Source organism: Corvus moneduloides, chromosome 3 (genome assembly GCF_009650955.1).
Source record: "Corvus moneduloides isolate bCorMon1 chromosome 3, bCorMon1.pri, whole genome shotgun sequence".
Lineage (NCBI taxonomy): Eukaryota > Metazoa > Chordata > Aves > Passeriformes > Corvidae > Corvus > Corvus moneduloides.
Window position 1 is genome coordinate 26,411,442 of NC_045478.1, and position 13,172 is coordinate 26,424,613.

General features: G+C 42.1%; 1 protein-coding gene across 5 annotated transcripts in view; it reads left to right on the forward strand.

Moving 5' to 3' along the window:
* Positions 1-6,126: 6,126 nt before the first annotated feature.
* The window catches only part of MLIP (muscular LMNA interacting protein), a 103,752-nt gene continuing 96,706 nt past the window's right edge, over positions 6,127-13,172 (forward strand). For 2 of the 5 annotated variants that reach the window (XM_032104646.1, XM_032104648.1), the window contains exon 1: positions 6,142-6,402. In XM_032104646.1, the coding sequence (XP_031960537.1) occupies positions 6,340-6,402 (63 nt within the window). In that variant the 5' untranslated portion in view covers positions 6,142-6,339. Of the gene's footprint in view, positions 6,403-13,172 lie in introns of all 5 variants that reach the window. The other 3 variants (XR_004239367.1, XM_032104649.1, XM_032104650.1) reach the window with 3 other exon arrangements.

Consider the following 13,172-nt stretch of genomic DNA (forward strand, 5'->3'; position numbering starts at 1 on the left):
CATTTTAATTGAAGATAGCAATAGGAATATTAAGCTAACTTAATTCATTTGCAAAATAAACATTATCGTAGAATCTGCTGTGACTTTAATATTAAAGACTGTAGAATGTGCATAAGCATAGGCTTAAATGATATTGGTAAATGAAATAATATTTAAAATATTTGCTTCCCATCTCTTCCTCCAAAACAGGGTTCTTCCACTGTGACTTAATGTTTGATCAATGCATGTTGCAAAAATATCAATCTCAGAATCCACAAGTGCTTTGGCACTCTAGCTAGTAATGTATGGTTTACTACTGCTTTATTGTGTCTTACTAGACTGCAAAAAAACCCCCAAACTCATTCAGCTGTTCTAAACCAGCCTTAGATTGCAGAACAAGTGGTAGTTGAAAGCTAGTAAAACAAAAGTAAGAGTTCTGTTGAGAACTTGGTATTTTCTTCCTTTCTAGTTCCCATGCATAAATATTTGTTTTAGATTCTTCATTAGAGCTCAAAAATCAAAATATTTGCTATCAAAATGACAAGCTTTTAATCAAACGCTGTTGCCATTCAGATAACTTAAACACTGAGATCTTTGTCTGTCCTTTTTGACTGATTTTCAAGGCAAATTTCATATTGCGGTGTTGAGAATTTTGCTGTGAATATCAACTTATGGTAGTAACACTCTCTGTGGACATGCAGCTCTACAAAATATATCAGTCAAAGCCTATGCTTATTCAAGCTTCAATTAAGAAAAAAAAAGTCAGTGGCAGTTGATTATGTTTTGCTTTTGTTCTGCAAAAGAGGGGCAGAGGTAAAGGTCAGATGCTGGTGTCCTTATCAGCACTGAGTAATGTCTCTTTTGAGGTTTGGCTGTTTGATAAGAATGGGCAGAAACAGAAGGTGGAGAGGCTCAGTGGGAGTTGGTCTGTTAATGACAGCTCATATCCTGTGCTCTCATTTCCTGCTGACCTGGGAGGTGACTAGAAAAAGCCACTGCCTGGCTATGGAGCAGTCCCTTGTTAACTGTGGGGAACGGGCTTCTCCTCATTCGCAGCTGCCACATTTAAAAGATAGCTATGAAAGTATTTAATGCTTTACTAATGTATTTCATTAGCTCCATCCTATCATTGTTACATCCATCGTTGTGGAGGAAGGCATGGAAAACAGTACCAATCAATATGGGAGGGAAGATTTTTTTGTGTGTGTGTAACTAATCTACTGAAGTATATTTTACAGCCCAGGATAATTTGGTTGGCTGGGATATAGCAGTAATATTCAGGGACATTATGTATATAGCTGAAGCAATGGATATCTGACGGAAAAGAGGTCTGTTGTTCCACTCCTATCTGTACCCCTGGAGGACAGTAGATGTAGGACCTTGCCAGCCCAAGGATAGTCCACTTTAAAATAATTGACTTAAAAGACCTGCAAAGAGAAGAACGCACGTACAGCTTCCGTGGACTGCCGTGTCAGAAAAGGCTCTGAGCTCTTGGAAACAATTTATTATGTTGAAATAACCTTCTTTGTTTTCATCCTCAAACATATACAAACTTCTCCCTTTGGAGAATATTTGTCACGGAGTCTCCTGCTCCCTGTACATGACATGTAGGACTCTGCTTCCACACATGCAAAGCAGAAACTTGTGGTGCCTGTGCTGTTTTCCTTTCTCCACGCCTGCTATCTCCTGCTCTGTGAGTATTTGCGGAGCCAGCGGGGTGGACCAGGGAGTGACAACAGCAGCTGTTGGGTTCTGCGGCAGGAATGTGGACCCACCTCTCATAAGGATCAGCTTCCCACCCTTGGCTCCTGGCTGCCTGGAGGTAAGCCTGCTTCATACGCTGTCTTGGTAGTTCAGTCATGCTCTTCATTTCTGCAGGGATCCTGCCATGGAATACCAGCTAGAAATGCTGCTGGTGTCCTGTCGTTTCCAGGCGTGTGCAAGTGACCTTGGGTGCATATGACCTGGGGTAACATAGGGGGATGCTTGCTGGCAGGGCACGGTGGGGCTGAGAGAAGGGTGAGCACCAGAAATAACCTGGAAAGCTCAACTTGTGCCATCTGCTGGAGTGGCAGTTAAGAGTCATGGGGAAGCCTACTGAGTTTGTGCTTGTTCCTTTCAGCTTTTTTGATTTAAGTGTGGGACAGAAACTCTCTCCATGTTAGAGCTTTAAAAATCACTGTGAGAGGAATTGCTGTATTAGGGTTTTTAACTGGTATATGTTAAGTAGATGGTTTTCAACTGAGTACAGCTTAATTGACCACATCAGGGTAAGAATTAATACTTCTGTTGAATTCTTATGATGTGTCTGATGCTGAGCAAATAAAAGCTATGGGCTTAGGAGAGCAGCAGTGCAGATATGTGACGTGTGGTGTAGCCACTGGCTGGCAGCCCTGGGCTACTGCTGAGCCAGGCTGAAAATGAAAATGTGCAAATTTAAAGAATTGCAGGAGCCACAAGAGTGAAAACACAGCTGAGAGTGACAGAAGCATCATGATACTCACATGCTTCCTTCTCCAAGTACAGCAGATCAAATGAGCACAGAAGATAACATCTGCTTAAATGCCTTATTTACACGATACTGTTATTTGGGATATACAGCGCTTGCACCTTACAAGAAAGCCCACAACTCTCTCCTCCATCAGCTTCTCTTGGCCTCTTGTTAGCTCCTGGTCTGAGAAGAGAAACAGGTGTCAAGAGATGAGTGACTGTAATAAAAAGAAGCAATTGGAAATAGCACAGTAATTTAGGCAATGTCTAGAACATGCTTTTTACTTAGCGCCTGTTTTCTATGTTTTTCCCTTGCAAAGTAAAACAGGAAATATACAGTTACTAACAGTGTCTCAGAGAGTCCTTGGAGTAGAATAACCATTATTTCTCTGTAGGAATAAGAAATGTACTCTCATGATTATATAAAACCAAATTCTCAGATGGTTAGGATCATGGTCTTTCCTCAGGTTTATTGATGAAATGTCATGCTGAGCAAGGTGTGGTAGATAATAAGGTGATGTCAGCTGTTCTGTGCTCTATCTCCAGGGTCTTTATATAATGGCATTCAGGCTACAGAAGAACCCTGCATACAGTGTTTGTTTCCTGGGCTCCCTGATTTTAATGTGATGGCATGAAGTTTGGTGTCATACTCTCTTGCATTCATAGCCTTTTTTTCATGTTCCCATCTCCAATGCAGTTTGCTCCAACTGCCTTGCAGTTGCGTGGTCAGCAGCATGATGCATTCTGAATGTAAATTTCCATTCATGAGAAGTGGAGATTCTCAAGTGAATGCTGTTAGATGCTTTTACAAGAATGTTAATGGAAAACCCACTTGTGAAACTACATACTCTCACCACTATCTTATGTTAAAATTATTGAGTACAGTTCACTCCATAGTCAATTCCTTGTGTCTTTCTATAGTGATTGTCTTTGATATCAGAGGGTGAGATGACACATGAGAACAGTATTAGACCCTGCATGTAAAGACTATAAACATTACTGAAGATTAAGTTTTAGGGTAGTTAGGATGAGTGCTAAGTTACATGCAGCATAAACACCAGATAAAAATCTGCCATTACTTGCTTATAAATGTCTGGAGTCCTGCATTGCTGGTTAATATTGCACCACTGAGAGCCTACTCTTTTACTGACATGGATCTCTGTTCCCCAGCCCAAGGAGGAAGTGACTTCCCTGGGAGCCACTGTTCGGAAGCCTGCTGACCTCCAGGGTCTCCCAGCTAGCAGTGGGATAGAGCTGGGAGGGCATCGAGCTGACACAGCTGAATGTGCCCACCCGAGGTGCTGCTGTCCTTGTCTGTCATTTCAAACCATTGCAGATGGACGGATTAATGGGAGTGGAGGGGCTTCGGGTTCTTCCCCTGCGCCGCAGGAATGGCCGGTAATGTAAGCAGCAGCATAGTGCAAGCTGCTGTTTGGGTCCTGCTGAGGACCTCCTTTGAGGTCTTTAAGTGGTGCAAGGACATTATGAAATCCCTTGCCACAGGGATAAGTTTCAGCCTCAGGAAAGATTATGGAGATACGAACTTACTACTGTTTGCCTTCCCACTGAGGAGTGGAGAACTGCAGATTTCCTCTGGGTATTATGTTGCTTACTCTTGCTCTTTTTATCCCAGCATTTCCAGGAGACACAGCAGGGTGATTTTTTAGTTCATGACATCAAGCTCATATTTATTCCCTCTGCTACAGCAGCTCTTGCAGATTTGACTGCTTCTTTGCATTTGCCTTGCCATATTTACTCTTCTGCTGGCTGTCTTACACAGGTGAAAGAAAGACTAAAGACAAACAATTGTCACTGAACTAACTTTTTCTTTGTTCTGAAGAATGTTTCAGAACAGGAACAGTTTAAGGTTTGGGGGTTTTTTATCAACTTTTCATGTATAAGGTACGTAGACTGTTGGGAGATGACTGGCTACCTTCCTATCCAAGGCTCTAAAGATCACGTGAGTATAACATCTATCAAGAGACATGCCTAAAGTAGTGTGCCTAGTTATAATAGATAAAAATATAATGATAGATAAAAAAAGGTTCAATATTTATTTATTAATTTATCCCATCTACTTATTTATTTATTTTATGAGAGCCTTCTTTTACCAATGTGTTGATGGGAAGAGGTGGAAAGGATGTGTGTTTATGAGGGGTTTAGTTAAATGCTTAAACAGCCAGCTTTACAGCAGGGCTAATGAACCACAGATTACTAGACAGCATGTTCTTGTTTAACAGTAGCAAACATTTTCTGTTACTCTGTGTCTTCATGCTTCCCCTTCCCTTGCTGGTAGGGGCAGAGCCAGCCTTGTGTGAATCACACCTTAGGCAACATGATCCCAGTTGATGTCGCAGCAGAAGGGTGTGTTGGAAACCTTGGCATCCTCAGCAGAGCTGCTGAGAGGTTCCTCCAGCACTCCAGTTTCTATTATTGGCCTCCTGACTTTATCATTGTGAACCAGAGCCAGGTTATTCTTCAGCAGTCAACTAACAGACTCCACAACCACCCTCATATGGCTGTCAGCTCCATTTTAGTTGTTCACTGGTCATTTCTTCACAGTGCCTGCTGGAAGTTTAGCAACTCTTTCTGCATTTCAGAAGTGCAAGATGTCGTATTCTGATACTAGGAAAGGAGAGTATACTCTGCCTGAGGGAATGGGGGGATAGCTCTGTTCCAAAGACTCAACAGGGAAAGACCAATAGTTATGGTAAAGTGCTGTTTTAAAGTATTTTTCTGTACACTTTCATCTCTACATAGCAACATGTGGTGCCAGTGAATTATATTTGTCATTTTATTTGCTTAATAATCTCTGTGAACTCAAGTTAGTGCTACTGAGACATAGCTATTAATTTTCATGGACTTTCTTGGAGTGAAAACTCCTCTGGACTCAGGCTCAGAGGGAAGCCAAAGCACAGGGGTTGAATTAGAACCTTTGGACAAGCTGAGATACATGAAGGCACACCGAAGTGAAATAGAAATATAGATTTTTAACTTTTAGTAGAAATATGTGCTAAGTGCCTTAAACATTAAAGAGCTGTAGCAGAGACCTTAAACACAGTTCTTGCTGCAGCAGTGGTACCTTTTCACAGAATTCTTTACTTTAGACAAAATATAGATAGAATGATACTGTTCACATATTTTAGGTGGAGTGTTCACATAAACAAGAAGAACTGATAGAAACTGTATATGCAAATCTGTGTAATACATGTGTAACACTTGTGTAAGACTTATGACTGTTAGAATTAGACCAGGATAGGTTAAGAAAAAGAAAACTAGAATTGTGTGTTAATCTTATTGGTCAGTTAACAAGTATAATCCACACTTCTGTAAGAAAAAATAAAGAGAATGTAGAAGAAACTAGAATTAGAAGAAGCAGCTGTTTTTGCCTGCTGTTTGCCGTTGCTGCTTGGCTTTAGCATGTAACCCCCTTGAACTCTGCCTTCAAGAAAGCTATGAGACTATGAAATAAAGAACTTAGCAGAACAGGAGCCTCCTCTGCTCTCTTACCCTGGTCTGAGAAGGAAGGGTACCCCGTCAAAAGCTCAACAGGATTTTTCAGTGTGAGCTTTTGGGATAGAGGGGAACAAGGAGAGAATGAATGGGGCTGGTAACCAAAATCCATCCTTAACAATTTGCTGTGATACCAAACCAATGTTTATTGTTATCAAAGGCAGCTGTTTCTCTTCTCTCCACGCTTCTATTTGTGGATTTTCGATGGCTATAAATGGAAACACATGCTGACCAGAAATCACCACAGCGCTCCTGATACTCTTCTGTCCTGACTCCAAAAGTGCAGGGATATCTAACATGTAGTCAGGTTGAATCATTTCTGCTCAGGATATTAGCTGATTTTTATTCCCCTGGGAAATGGAGTTAGGAAAACGTGAAAGCAAAGCCTCAGGAAGAGAAGCTTTAGAGGAAAAGCAAATGGTAAGCTATGTTGAGAAATGTTGATATTTTAAATTTTTTTTATTGTAATTATAAGCAGGAAAAGGAAATAATCTATTGTACTTTATAGGAGTATTTCCTGGCTTCCTTTAACCACTGACCTTGAAGATTAAAACTTTATTCATGTATGTTAAATTAATTATAAATTAATTATGACAGTACATTTCTATGGAAATTATGGAAATTTGTGAATGCATTTTGTGTGCATGTGAAATGCAAAAACTGAAATCTAGTTAAACTTTGATTTGTTATCGTAACCCAAACTGATAGCTAATATCTGTGAGTTTCTTCTGTTTTTCTTAAGGGACAATTTCGTATCTTTGCACATTATGTTCCATAACTTTAGATCAGCAAATGGCAGAAGAAATTTTTTGTGTCTGGAGTGAGTCTGAAACTTACTGAAAAGAGGTGTCACCAAAACAAATTATTAGGAGAAAGTGAAAACAGTCAAAACAATTAGCTTATTCCTAATTAGCTGAGGCTTGCAATGCAATTTATAATTTGCCTTGTGTTAATGAGGTTTTTTTCTTGATATCACAAAAAGGGCAGTTTTTTCTTGGCTTTGCAAAGCTGTCAAGAAAAGTGGTCATCACTCTTGCTAAGAAAGAAATTAGCACTGAATTTTTTAGCACTTAAATGGTGGTGTTGTGTTGATTTGGTTTCGTAGTGGGCCAACTTTTACTCCTGTTTAATCACAACGTTGGCCTCCACTAGCCTCAGTTAAGTGAGTTTTGGCAAGGTTGTGTGTTAGTTAACAGTTTTAAATACAACTTCACCAAGGCAAGATGCCTTGGGTAGGAAATAGGGAAAGCAATGAAACTGAAAGTCATGACCTGGTCTTACAGTATTTTTCTTTAAAAAAGCAGTGTTTATCTAAAGAGTAATATCTGAAAGAGCATTGCTAAAGCTCCAGCATTAAGTTCTAATGGAAATACTATTTATTGTTTTAATTGTTCATTTTCTCATTAATTAATTCTTTAGACAATGACCTCATTTTCAATTTGTGGTTGATATCTAAAATATGAGGAAAACTCATCAAAATTAAAAACAAGTATAAAATCCACTTAATCTTCAGGGAACGTTTCAAAGGAAACCCTTGAAATTTTGTTTCAGCTCATGCATAGAGAAAATATATAGCCATGTAATCAGCCAGTATGGTTATCTAATTGCAGACCATATCCTCATGCACAAAGTATTGACCAGCCAACCTTAAGTAAGGCTTTTCCAAAATGCAGAGTGCTTCATTTGGAACACTAATGATCTGCTGATGACCTTCTCTGTGTGCATCATTTACTAATTTTAAGAATAGCAAACTGGAGCAAACAGGGACCCCAGTGATGGGAGCCGTGCTAACACCCACGTCAGGTCACACACTGTTCAGTAGTTTCAAAACTAAATCCTCCCAACACGCTGAGCTGAGAGTGTCCCTTGGCAGTGGCAGGTCACATTCCCGTGGATGCTCAGTGAGGGGGATACAGACACCTTGGCTCAGTGTGTTTCTCACCACTCTGTTCAGTGGAGGAATGCCTCAGCTGTACACCAGTTCTCCCAGCCCTTTCCCTGTCCCCTTCCAGCTGAGCCCCAGCCTCCTCTACATCCCACCTCAAACTGTCTCTGCCTGTTTAGTCTTAATGCCTTTCTTTTTGTTTGCTAGATTGATTTCCCTTTGCCCCCACATTTTTTCCCTAGTTGTGTATCTCCTGGATTTTTATTGATTCTGCCCTTTTTTCTTTGTTACATGCAGGTCAGGTCAACTGACTGCATGGTAGCAGTGTCAATCTGTGGCACAGATGCTATTTGTACATGCTATTGTTGGTGTCTGTTCACATATTTAACTTCAGTAGAGCAAATACATAAACTGTTTCATATTCTGCTTCCACCTCTTGTGCTGCCTTTTTGCACTTCAGCTCAGTTACAAACTCTGTTTGGCCACACTGGTGTCCTGATAAGTCTGCTTGTATTCCTGAATCATGAACAGTCTTGCATGTGTGTAAGAGGCTGTTTTCAAGGACGTGATGACTTTCCCAAACTCCCTGTGTTTCCAAGCTGCCTTCTACAGTATCCCACTTACTAGCTTCTGGATAGGCTGAAGTCACTTTTCCTAAAGCCCAGGGTGTGTGTTTTGGTATTTGTCTTCCTCAGCTCCCTGCAAGGTCTTAGGCCTCACTATTTCACAGTCACCACAGCCAAGCTTGCCACTGAGTGTAACATCCACAGCCACTTTTCCCTTGTTTATGAATAACAGATCCAGCTGTGTATGACACTGGTTGGCCCATCCTGTGCCTGAATCAAGAAGTAGTCCTTGACACCCTGCAGAAACTGTCTGCAGTGCTTGTGCCTTGCCATTTTGTTCTCTGCAGGTGTCACAAAAGCTTAAGGCTCGCGTGAAAAACCCCAAACAAACAGGGTGTGGAGTCCAGATACTTCCCTGAGTTGTTTAAAGAAATTGTTGTGAGCAGCACTGCCCACTTCCTCACCCCTTCTGTGCTCTCTATAGCCCAGTCCCACTGTGATGTCACCCTCCCTGGCCTCTCCTCTGTCCTGACCCAGGAGCACTCACCCAGCCCTGTTGTTCAACCTGTGCAAAAATTCTCCACATTTTAGCTGCTGCTGCACACAGAGATTGTCTTCTTTTCCCTGCCTTTCTGAAGAGCCTCACAGCACTATTGCCATGTGAGCTATCCCAGCGTATCTCAGTTATTTCTGTAATGTTGTAGTTTTGTGACCTATATGTATTTGTATGTGTGAGACCAATCTTGGATTTGTATGCCTTGTTACAAATATTTTCTAGTTATTTTCAAAAGAACAAAGTCTATGTCATTCTGAAAATATTCTGATTGTAGCATGTCAATCAAATAGAGACCAGTTCATGCTCAGAGTCTAACATAGAAGACAACCTCACAGACAGGTTTATGAAGTGGTATTGTACCTTTACACTCACTGCTTACTGTGGATGAGATAAATAATATAAAATTCTCTACCACTTCAGGCTTTTTCACGTAATATTTGTGAAATTTATTGTTAAAGAATTCCTGTCCTTGCTTCCTGGAGGAAGACTCTTCGGCAGCCAGAATCCTGAAGAGAGTCTTTGTGTGGAGCTGACTGTGGGAATGGAAGATAATGGAGGGCCCATTTTATGAAGGGAAAATAGAATGACTCACTATAAAATAGATTGGACTAAGTAGATGGACATAATTTTCCTTTTCATAGCTTTGATAGCTCAGAAGGATACAGTAATTCTGGAGTTTCCCTACTGAAATGATGACTCACCTCAAAATAGTCTGTTTTCAGAAGTCCTCATACCTTAATGCATATTGCCTTATTTGAATTTATTTTAATTATATTTCACACTTGTCTCTTTCTTAGTTGATCTATTCTGTCCCCATGAAAAACAGCACATAAACTATTGCATTTAAGATAATGTTTACATTGGTATGTTTAACAGGGAACATTTAATCTTTGTACTATAGTTTGCATTTTAGGGTTTTTCTTCTTACATGGAGTAGCAATAAAGAACAGTTCTGTAGAGAATATAAATCAGCCAAATGGATATATGAATCAGAACGAGTTCCATGCACTCCTTGAAGTGGCATTAAGGTTAGGTTTTGAATGAGAGGGTTGCAGGACTTCATTCAGAGAATAAGCATTTGGTTTTCACAAACAGTATGTGGATACAGCTTATACAGAGCAAGGCAATTTGGATCAAGTCCACCCAAGCAAAACAATGATTAATCTTTGTACTCTAGTAGCAACATCAAGAGTCCTGTCAATATCAGGTCTTCTCCATGGGAAGTGTGGGAAGTAGAGATTCCTTGAAGAAGGCAGCCTGTTTCCTGAAGTTTGCCACCTAAGGGAGCCCAGACAGAATGGAGGATGGTGACTAGTGAGGTGATGGCAGGTCCTGCTTGCAGGTTTTGTTGTTGATTTAACGACATGTAAACCAGGTGAGAAGCGAGCATGAGATGGGAAGGGTTGTTTGAAGAGCAGAAGATAAGAGAGCTGGGTGGAGGCTGGTGGGAGTGGGCAGGGCAGGGAGCGCTGGCTACAGCCATGCCTCCATGGAGACTTCTTCTGCTAGGTCACCCTCGCTCTTGTGCTGTGAGGGCTGGTGTCAGACAGCTAGAGACGGCAGCACTCCCTCTGGGCTTAGGCTGTCGCTTCTTTGCCAGGAGCAGGAGCCCGTGGCCAGTGCTCTGACATGCTCCCTCTGGGCATGCACCAGGCAGCTCCTGCTGGTGGTGGCTGCAGCTAGAGAGGTGTGCTAAAGCCTCAGTGGATCGCCCCAGGGAAGGAAGAGGAGCCGAGGGAAGAGCGAATGTTTCTTTGTGCAGATACAGGGAGTCAAACGCCTGGACAAAGGGATCATCTTTGGCAGCAGCAGAAATCTCCGTGGCTGAGTAACAGCAGAATAGCTGCGTCTGCTCAAAGCCTTGGAGACGAACCGAGCTTGTGCCTGTGTGACACACCAGCCCCTGAGCCACTCCTCCTGGTGGGGGGAGCGAGCCTGGAAAGGTCGAGGTGGGAGGGATACGGTTGCTGCTCTTGGGAAGCAGCTCGAATTGGAGGCTGTGAGAGGGGCAGGTCGGTAGGTTCCTCGTGTATCACGTATCTGGTGTCCGTGCAGAGCTCAGGGTCTCCACCCTCGTACACATCTAGCCAGGACGGTGGGGCAGGAGCACAGAACAGCACTGCTGAGGTCGCATCTTTCTCGTGGAGAGAGGAGGTGATGATCACAGCTTGTGAGGATGGCAGGGATTCCGAGGGGGAGAAGAACAGTGATAGAACCCGGAGTGCAGAACGTACCGGTGCTTCAGCAGGTTACATGCTCTGAGCAAGCCGATGGCACATGCACACAAACCCCTCCTCCTCTGCCAGTTCTCCCACCTAACAAAGGACAGGCTAGGTGACTGCTAGACTGCCAATTTACATTCAGGTGAGACGGTAAAGGTGAGAGGTGAAGTGAGTTTTTGTTTAAGTCTGCTTTCCTCACTGGTTTACTTTGCACCTTGGCTTTTCTTCCGTCTGCTGTAAGAACACACCTACCCACAAAAGAAACTCCTAAAAATACATTGCCTGCCTGAATCCTTTCCTCAATTTGATAATTTGGCGCTGAAGTTTGAGTATCATGCTCATCTCACGGCATATGAAATTAAATAAACACAGAAGTCTAGAGTTAGAGGTGGTTTTATATGTATATATATGTAAATAATTCCTGTGTATCTAAAATAAGAGTTTTAGTTCTTGCTGTGGAAGGTGTGTGTGATCTCCTCTGGGAGATTTTGTCATGTAGCTGAGTTCAGGTGGGTGAGTTGACACACTTAAGGCATTTTGTGCTACTTTGTCCCACATTACAGCAGCTTTGGCAAAAAGGATTGCTTCCATTTTCAAATAATCCAGAGCTTTGTAGATCAGGACTGAGGCTTTGTAGTTGCTACAGCAAGAAACTGGTAAGATCCTAACATGGAGACAATTGCATCTTGCTGTACAGGTGTAGGAAAGTGACCAAGGCAGAGCTCCAACCAGAAGATCACCATTTCCTCTTGCATACCTAGAGTTGCATTGCTGCCTAACTGTGTGGATGCATGGATTACTTCAGCAAGCAATCACCCAGAAGGAGGAGGAGGGAATAAACTTGGAGCCTGCATGTAGCAGCGTATTTTTAGCACTGTTGATGTAACGTTAAGCAGGACAAAAGAAAATGGGAAGCACTGAATCCTGGTCTGCCCTTCTTTCTAATCCTGTCACTGAACATAAGTGTAACGAGGCAAGAGCTGCCTTTTTTTAAAGCTAATGCCAGTCTTACAGAGACTGCTGGAACATTTGAGGTAGGCTTTGGTTGCATCAGTGGGAAAAGAGCTATCTTGGAGAGGTGTCATCAGTGCATTTTTGGTTGGAGGTTATGTGAAACATTACCATACAATCTCACACGGGTGTTCCGAAGAGAAGTGCAGCAGATTCCTGTAGGGTCTCGGATGTTGTGGTAAAAGAGGCTTTTCATGAACAAGTAGCAATGGCAAATTTTAATGTTTTGGGGTGAGGAAAGAGAGCCCCTGTAACAGTTGGATCAATTGCTGCCACAAAGTCATGCAGGGCAATTCAATTGATTGAATTCTGGGTGAGGCATCAAGAAAAAGAGTGTTAGTACGGAGAGACAGCCCCTGTTGATGAACTAAAGCAGTTCTGGGAGATAGTTCTAGGAGTGGAACTTTCTAGAATTCAGTTAAATTAAAAGATTGTTCTGTGGTATGCTATTGGTTTGATACTTGCCTGGATGATACCCAGGTGTAACTTGAGAGTTATGAGTGAGAGACCACTTCCAGAAATAAATTTGGCTATGGAGCCTGTTTAGAAAAAAACCCATTTTTTCCAAAGATATTCCTCAGGAATGTGTGAGTTATGGGTGATACTTGTGAAGAGGTTCACTGTCCACTGCTGCTGCTCACACTGAAATTCAGAATGAACACTCGGAAAAGCTCCTTCATTAGAAGTATAGGGCAGCACTGGAACAACCAGGGTATTTCTGGACTATCCACTTTGGGAAATTTTCAGGACTGCTGATGGGGTGTCCAGGCTCCTGGATCATGTGTGTGCCTGGGTTTTGTGAGTGTGCATTTTTATTGATAATTTTTGCCTGTTCTGGAGCTAAGTTTCTCACTTTCTATGCAAATTAGTTGTCATATGCAATTCATTCTTCTGGACCCTTCTGGAGATGGGTTGGAGGACACTGGGGGTCGTTGGTGGTCTTGTTGGCA